Source organism: Sceloporus undulatus, chromosome 1 (assembly GCF_019175285.1).
Source record: "Sceloporus undulatus isolate JIND9_A2432 ecotype Alabama chromosome 1, SceUnd_v1.1, whole genome shotgun sequence".
NCBI lineage: Eukaryota > Metazoa > Chordata > Lepidosauria > Squamata > Phrynosomatidae > Sceloporus > Sceloporus undulatus.
This window is the reverse complement of record NC_056522.1, coordinates 56,637,245-56,646,111: the sequence shown is the minus strand read 5'-3', so window position 1 is coordinate 56,646,111 and position 8,867 is coordinate 56,637,245. Positions and strand designations below refer to the sequence as shown.

Here is an 8,867-nt window from a genome sequence, read left to right as displayed (position 1 = left end):
GGTGCATCTACACTGTAGAAATAATGCAGTTTGACACCACTTTAACTGCCATGGCTCCATTCTACGGAATCCTGTGGGCACTACCATTCTTTAGCAGAGAGGGTTAAAGACCTTGTAAAACGACAAATCTCAGAATTCCATAGGATGGAGTGAGAGCATTTAAAGTGGTATCAAACAGCATTATTTCTACAATGCAGATGCACACTGAGTAAACTTACAGATGATAGCACAGTTAGGCTCTCTATACACATCTTATGGAAACCAAGTCTCATTGAAATCAGTGTAACTTGCTTTTCAGCAAAGTTCTGGAATACTCTCACTTAACAAAGTAACCAAGAAACTATGATGAAAGGGAGAAATAAAGTACGCTCAATGAGAGATGCCCTTATTTAGTGACTTGATAATGCCATTTTAAGATCTCTGGAAAGACTTATAACTGCGTCCAAAATCAAAGTTTTAGTTGGAACTAAATAAAATTTGGCTTTTCAGTGCTTTCCTTCTCCCAGATTCATGCAAATACATGGACTAATTTAACATTGACTGCTTTTTCCGGGTACAGGATGTTGTGGCAAGTGTCAGACCACCAGATCCAGGTGAAATATAAAACCAGCCAAGCAAAGCCATCATGGTAATTTTAGAAGAGAGGCAGTTGCAGACTGTACTAAAAGTATTTTTGTGGCTTACTTTACCTTGAAATTCACCCCTCTTGGGTACAGACCCAAACAAAGGACCAAGTACTGCCATGTTGATTTCTTTCCCCCCTTTGCATTCACTTTCATGGGCAATTTCTTCTGTGGAATTTATTTGAGAAACCTGGGCCATAGTTCAGATTTTTCTTTATTCATAGAAAATTTGTGGGTTAGTGAGAATTTGTTCAGTAATCTCTAGGTCTAAATCTTGGCTCACTGCAACATGTTGATTGCTAGCTCTTTTATTTTTAGTCAGACTCTCAAAACTAGGAAGTAGGTTTTAAAACAACAGCAACCCTAAATGTCAAAGAGCAGGATTGGGGAATATAATGCCCTCCAGAAACTGTTAGACTTCCACACCCATCAGCCTTTGCTTGCAGGGCCAGTGGTGAAGAAATCACAGATTCTGCAGTCCAAGAACAAACATTCCCCATCCCTGTCCAAGAGTCTCAAGAAGACTAAGTACTGTACCTGAACTTTCTTACCTGAAAAGAACTTTTTAGTGCTCTCCCCATGACATTTATAGAGCTTATTTTGAATACACATACATAAGTTCTATTTGTTAGTTTAGTTTAGCTGAGTTAATTCAGCTGATGATGCCCTCTAGATGTTGTTAGACTACAACTCCCAGTGCTCCTGACTCTTGCTATGCTGGTTAGGACTAATGGGAGCGGCAGTCTCACAACATCTGTATTGTCATATGATTCTCACCCCTGCTCTGTGTCACCACTGACAACACTAAAACAGTGAGCTGGAAGGGAGGGTGACCATATGAAAAAGAGGCCAGGATGCTTGTATAAATGCGTAGATGTGCAGAAGAGGAGATTTCACTAGGAGTACCTTGCATGACAGGGAGCCAGTGTGGTGTAGTGGTATAAGTGTTGGACTAGGACTTTGGAGACCAGGATTTGAATCCTGGCTCAACCATGAAAACTCATTGCGTGACCTTGGGCAAGCCACACTCTCTCAGACTCAGAGGATGGCAAGGCAAACCCCCTCTGAAGAAACTTGCCAAGCAAACCCTATGATAGGTTCATCTGAGGTTTGCCATAAGTTGGAAATGATCTGAAGGCACACAAAAACAACAACCACCTTGCATGACAAATTACTTTGTAATTTCCCACTTCTACACATCTTGGTAGTCTGGTGGCGCAGTGGTTAAATGTCAGTACTGCAGCCACTCACTCACAGTCGCAAAGTTGTGAGTTCAATACCAGCCAAGGGCTCCAGGGTTGACTCAGCCTGGCATCCTTCCAAGATCACTAAAATGAGTACCCAGCTTGTTGGGGGCAATTAGCTTACACATTGGAGATTATCAGAGAGGGCGGTAATGACAGGAGAAAGACGGGATCAAAGCATCATGTTCCCGCCCTTATTGCATGATTGTGCAAAGATTATCAGACACATGGCCCATGATTATTCCATCAATGAAGAGGAAATGTCCCATCACTTTTGTATTAATGGGTTATACCGTTATTAAGAAATGGAGGTAAATGATGGAACAAATACTCTTCATTGATGGGATAATCACAGGATAATTGTGACATTGTCTGATAATAATCACACAGTCGTGCAATAAGGACAGAAGCATTGCGCTTTGCTCCTGTCCTTCTCCTTTCATTACTCCCAATCTGATAACCTTTATTGTAAACCACTTAGGGAGTGCTTCAGTGCACTGATAAGCAATATAGAAATGTACTTGCTATTGCTATCTTAAAAAGATAACAGGAATCCTTATGTGACCTTGCTTGACCCTCCTTTTTTTTAAAAAATGTGGCCACCCTGCTTGTCTACCTCACTTGTAGGCAAAGGAAGGAAATGGCTTAGACTAGAGGCTTCTGGCCCAGTTTTGGGGCCCAGTTTGAATAGGGTCTCAGCTCAGAAGAAACCATTTTTGTGGAAAATAAATTACTTTTCCAATTCTCATTCTGACTTGGAGTGGGTGAATAGACAGGTGGGCTTGCTGTTCAAGCCGTCTAGTCTCTGTAAACTGTGTGAGAAAAATAATCATATATAACCTTCATGGTCATATATGGTGATCCTAAAGCACATTACTTTGTGGCATATGCTTCCCAACACATGTGCAACTCCTTGTAACTCCCCAGTTAATACACCTCTGCCTAGTTACACCTAATCAAGTGAATTGGTTGACCACATGAAAAAGAAGACAGAGCACCTGCACCTTTAATAGCTGCATAAGAGGGAATTCCAGCAGGTGTAGTTTGTCATGCTTCTTTTTCACACAATTACCAAATGTGTAGGAGCCCTGCCCTCTTTTTCATATGGCCACTTTAGCAGTGAAATACATGTGTGTGTGAACTTCACACAGGTTCAAAACCTACATGTTAATTTCATGTGTTAATACAGACATGCTGTATTCTGTAGGAAAGCTGTTAACATTTACCATGGACAGAGGTTAAATATAGATTTTGAATAGTATATAAATATAGATTTTGAATGGTACATGCTTGACTTACTCTGTTGCCCACACTGTCTCTAATGTGCTAAGAGTGAGATAGTTTCCTCAAGTGTCATCAGATTTCTACCACCAGAGAGTGCCATAGTCACAGCTCTCCTCCTCTCATTCAGTTTTAACAGGCCTAACTGCTTTCTAATGATAATATTTCTACCTCCCATGGCAACCTCTTTTCCCCTCACCCCTAATGCATTTTTATTTTTTCAGCAGTTTTCTTGGGCTGAAGCTGCAAAGCATGGAGCCTAAGTTTTTGCACAGAACAAACAGATTTGGGGTTTAACCATCGTTTGGCACAGAGAGAAAGAGAAAAATCATAGTTCTTTTCCAAGACTAGTAAAACCTAGAATGGTTTTGCAAAAGCCAAGAATGTCCTTGAGGAACTTGGATGGGGAATGACTGTGGGTCACCTTAGGTCTGTGTCAACATACACACTTAGATCAATATGCCATCTCCCAGAAAGTGGAATGCTCCCTTCAGAATGAGACTGTGTCCCTGGAGGGCATGGGACATTTGCATATATGCATTCAGGGTCACAACCTCTCTTTTGTCCCCTGGCAAAAGCCAGTGGTGGGAAGGAAAGCTCCCAGCTTTTGCAAAATTGTATTAGAGCAGGAGAAAATGGGAGGGAGATGCCTGACTGTCCCCCTCTTGCTTAAGATTTTCTGTACCACAGGGACAGGTTGCAGCCCTCCAGGTATTCAAACAAGAGGCTTTCCAAGCCCTACTAGAAACCCAAGGGACTTTTTGCCTGACAAACAGGGTTTTATCCCTGAGTTACAGCCTTCCCTCCCTCTGGAAAAATAAAACACTGATAAAGAACTCTTCCTCCAATCCTTCCTCTTTAGCTTTTACTCCAGTCTTTAGGGAGCAACCACCAGATCTAGGGGTCTGACTGCACCCATCAGGGGTGGACATTTTGGAGACCCAGCTCTGGGGGTTGCATGGACTACCAAAAAACAAACCCTGAAGGTGGTTGTAAGGAACTGCCTAGTTTTCACATGGGTATTTGTTGATGTTACATAGCAGAGGGAAGCACTGAAACCTATTTAAAAAAATAAATTGTTGCACCTGGAGACTTCCAGGAGAAGCAGTTTACCTCCTTTCTTTTGGCCAGAAAAAGGCGAGTCTGGGTTCTGGAACTGATGAGGGCCACAAAAACCTTTTTTTGGGGGGCACATGCCCACTTCTGTACTATGGTTATGTTTTTAATGACTCTATATATTTCTATAATAGCAGTAGTAATGACAATGGGTGCATTCAGTGAGATATTGTCTTACTTTATGCAAATGAGTAAGGTTCCTGGGGAGTTCCTATTTTTTTGCAAAACCTCCTGTGAGGGGGCATCACAAGCAAGGAGACCTAAGAGTAGCTGATGATATGTTGGCTTCCAAGACAGAGCAACCCATGACACCCCATGCCCTGCTTCCCATTAATATCAATGGGCTTTTGAAAAAAACAAACCCTGTGCTCCTGCTTTTTTTTTTTTAAAGGGGGAATGGAAATCAAAACCAAGGAAGCCTAGAGTAGCAGATGATATTTTGGCATGCAAGGCAGATTGATTCATGATATTCCATGTGTAGCACCCAGAGCCAGCCACCTTGTTTTAGCCTAGGAGGCAGAGGAATCCTATCAGCACCTTCCTTTGTCATGTGCCTTCAACTCCTTTCCGACTTATGGCCAGTGTGGTGTAGCTGTTTAAGCCATGACTCTGGAGACCAGGGTTCAATTCCCAGCTCGGCCATAGAAACCCACTGGGTGACCTCGGGCCAGTCACATACTCTCAGCCTCAGAGGAAAGCGATGGCCAAACCTCCTCTCAACAAATCTTGCCAAGAAAACCCTACAATAGGGTTTCCATAGGTCGGAAATGAAGGCACACAGCAACAAAGGCGGACCTACCACAGGCTTTCTTTGGCAAGTTTCTTCAAGGGGGGGAGTTGCCATCCTTCAAGGATGAGAGAATGTGTGCCTTGCCTGGGGTCACCCAGTGGATTTCCAAAGACATAGCTCAACAACACTTCATGAATAAAGCCAAACAGGGTTTCAGAAAACGCAGTGGTTAAATGCTTGTACTGCAGCCACTCACTCACAATACCCAAGGTTGCGAGTTCAATACCAACCAGAGCTCAAGCTCAGCTCAGGCTTGCATCTTTCCAAGGTCACTAAAATGAGTACCCAGCTTGATGGAGGCAATTAGCTTACAGTTGTAAACCACTTAGAGACTGCTTAGGTGGTATGAAGCAGTATATAAATGAAGCTGCTATTGGTATTGCTATCCTCCAACCTCCAATTCTATGATCTTTTCTTTAGACCAGAAAAAGGTGAGTTTTGGGCCCGAACTGAAGCTGCTTTGGGTCACTTTGGAGGTATGCTGTTTAAGTGCTGCATGCGTCCTAAGAGGCTGGAAGCCCTGCCAAAGCCATGCTCCAATCCTAAGAGCGGGAGCTCAGCTGTGATGCCTCAGCTGTGTCTGGCCTCTGAGGACGTGTGTGTCATTTAAACAGCATACCACCAAAGTGACCCGAAGCAGCTTTATTTGGGCCTCTCTGAGTGTCCGGGCCCTTTTGGTTCTGGAACCCTCCCCAAACCCTGCCGCCCTGTCGGAGGAGGAAAAGCGGGAACTCCCTGGGCTCTCTTCTTCCTGCCTAAGGGTCGGGCCAGCCCCCCCCCGTAAGCCTTGCTTGCCTCCGAGGCGGAGAGGGAAGGCCGAGAGGGCGGCCTGGCTGCCTGCGAAGGGGGCCGAGAGGGTGTTTGAATTCGAGGTGCAGCTAATGAAGCCGGAGGGCGAAAGGGGAGGAGTGAAGGCCGCCAGGGAGGCGGGAAGGAGGGGACTCGGAGAGCCTGAAAAGCTGCTCCGGCGCTGGGAAAGCCATCGCTTGGCTGCTGCAGGAGGAGAGCAGCGGGAGGAGAAGGAGAAGGAGAAGAAGGCGAGCGCCGCTCCGCTCCGCCAGGGCTCCGGGAGGGCAGTGCTGGGCGCCTGCTGCTTCTTGACATTCAAGGGCCAGAGAGCGAGAGAGAGGACTCGCAAAGTGCCCCTTCCCTCTTTCTCTCTGGGAAGGAGACAAGGAAGCCAAGGGCGGCCGAGAGAGAGACACACAGAGAGAGGAGCCGACCGGGAGGAGAAGCCTGGCTGGGAAGAGCTGCCCGAGTCCTCCTCCTCCTGGCCTGGGATCGATGGCCCCAGGGAGCCTCTGCTGAGAGAGAGAGCGAGAGAGCGAGGGCTGCTTCCCTCAAGGAACCATTGGGAGATTGTCTTTTTAATATTTTAAACGCCAAAACAGAACGAGAGACCCGAGAGCGAGAGCGAGTCCTTTCCTTTCCCCCTTTTCTCAGGGAGGGGGATTTGTGTCCCCTTTCTTCCCCTTCCCAGGCTGAGGGAATCCTCTCTGGAAGAAACGGAGCAGACTTTCTCCAGCTGGACAAACACAAAAGAGGCGGCGGCGGAGGGACTTGGGGGGAAATGCACTGAAACTTCTCTGCGGAGCTCGAACTTCTTTTTAATTTTCCATTTTTTAAAAAATAAATATTATTTTAAGGCATCCCCCCATTAAAAGACCCGCTCCCCCCCCCCAGGCTCCGCTTGTCCTTCGTCGCCCGCCGCAGGGCGCTGGAGCGAGGGAAGAGCAGTCGGCTCCACATCGGGGTCGTCGTCGTCGTCGTCGGCTGGGGATTTGCCTCGGAAAGGTCCGGCCCCGAACTTGAACCCAGGACCCTGAGCGAGTGGGGCGAAGAGGAGCAGGAAGGGAGAAAGGCAAGGGTTGCTCTGGAAGGGCCGCCTCGGGAGCCGGGCTTATGGACGGCTGAACCCGGAGCCCTCCGTCCCTGCCTTTCCCCTCCCAGGAGCTTGCCTGGAGCCCAGAGGCCCAAAGGAGCAGAAGAGTGCCGACTCTCAGGAGAGGAGGAGGAGGCGGAGTCCCCAGCGAGTGCCAGAACTTGAACCCGGCTCCCTTTCAGGAACCATGAACTTTCTGCTCACTTGGATCCACTGGGGCTTGGCGGCGCTGCTCTATTGCCACAACGCCAAGGTAAGAGAAGAGGGAGCAGGAGACACAGAGAGGTTGCAGCCACATTGCAGAAATAACCCGGTTTGGAACTGCTTTGTCTGGCTCTTTGCTATGGAATTCTGGGAGTTGGAGTTTGTTGTGGGGCCCAGAGCGGGGCTCCAACTCCCAGAATTCCATAGCAAAGAGCCAGGGCAGTGAAAGTGGCGCCAAACCGGGTTATTTCTGCAATGTGGCTGCAGCCTCCTCCTCCTCCTCCTCCTCCTCCCTCCCTTGCTGAGCCTGGCCAGGCCAAGCGGGTTGCCTTCTTGCATCAGCAGCGCACATGCTGCTCTTCCCTGGTCTGCTCTCCTCCTTTCCCCCTCCTCCTCCTCCTCCTCCTCCTCTCCCTCCTTCGCCCTGACATTGCAAAAGGGGGGTTTGGGCCCTGTTTGCTTTAGTTAGTTAGAGGCAGGTTTACCGACCAGAGTTCAAAATTCCTGGCTTGCAAAAGCAAATAGAGATCAAAGACCACAAAATGGATTCTGTGTGGCTTCCAGATCGATTTTCCAAAGAAACGACCCGGCTGAGTTCCCATAAATAGGAGCTCCTTCTCCTCCGCTCAGCGCCTTCGGGCTCTTTGCTCCCTTCCCAAGAGAGGGGGAGGGTTTTACTGGGGAAGTGGAGATCACAGCTTCCCTAAAATATCACCCAGGGGCTTTTTGTCCTGCTTGTTCCCCCACATATCACTTCTGGTGACACTAGGCTACCCTGTCATGGGGTTTTCTTGGTCAGGTTTGTTCAGAGCAGGTTTGCCCTTGCCTTCCCCGAGGCTGAGACCATGTGGCTTCCCTATGGTCATCCGTTGGCTTTCACAGCCAAGTGGGAATCGAACCCTGGTCTCTGGACTCATAGTCCAGCACTCAAACCACTACGCCAGGCAGGCTCTCATTTCCTATTACTATTATCATTGTTTAAAAGCTCTGGAACAAAGGAGCCTAGACTTACAGTAAGTCTGAGAGCATGACCTGAGTGCCCAGTTCATGCTTTCTGGTAGGTAGGGGTTCATTCAAGGTGTTTGGCTGTGTATGGTTGTTAGTGTAGACTGACACTTATTCCTCCGCAAGCGTGAGGAACAACGCTCTATGCCAGCCTTCCCCAATCTGGAGTCTTCCAGATGTGTTGGACTTAAATTCCCATAACCCCCAGCCAGCAGCGGCACATACGGAAGGGCTCCAGTCTCCAGTCTGGGGGCGGGTTTACCCTATGTAAATGAACCTGCTACCTGCTTTGTTTTATTTGGCACCAACTAAAAGTAAGGCCTGAATTAGGAGCCATTTCAGAGGTTGTCTAGCAGGGTGTCAGATGTTTCCATGCTAACCTGTTAGGCTGCTTGTGCTCTTCAAGTGACAGAAGCACTCTAGGCTGTGCATTACAGGGAAGTGTGACTCTTATTGGGCACGCTTCAGAATCAAGTCTTTCAACCCCCCCCTTTCCAAAGTAGTGTCAAGAAACCCAAGTTATTTGTGTTTGCCCTGCTTCTTTTCTCCTGAAATCGATCCAATGAGGATTGGAAGCGGTTTCAGATGGGAATGAAAGTCATTTGCCCTGAATCCCGCTTTGGCACAAACTGCAGTGGGAATGACCCCTTAATTTCTCCAGGGAGGCTAGTCTGAGCTATGCTCGCTTTCAAAGTCATCTCGAAACAGCATGCTTGCAATGT

General features: G+C 47.5%; 1 protein-coding gene across 4 annotated transcripts in view; it reads left to right on the top strand.

Moving 5' to 3' along the window:
- The first annotated feature begins 5,913 nt into the window (after nt 1-5,913).
- VEGFA (vascular endothelial growth factor A) overlaps nt 5,914-8,867 on the top strand; it is a 31,450-nt gene continuing 28,496 nt past the window's right edge. The window contains exon 1 of one of the 4 annotated variants that reach the window (XM_042446457.1): nt 5,914-7,189. In XM_042446457.1, coding sequence (XP_042302391.1) covers nt 7,124-7,189 — 66 coding nt within the window. In that variant the 5' untranslated portion in view covers nt 5,914-7,123. The remainder of the gene's footprint in view (nt 7,190-8,867) is intronic. The other 3 variants (XM_042446456.1, XM_042446454.1, XM_042446455.1) reach the window with 3 other exon arrangements.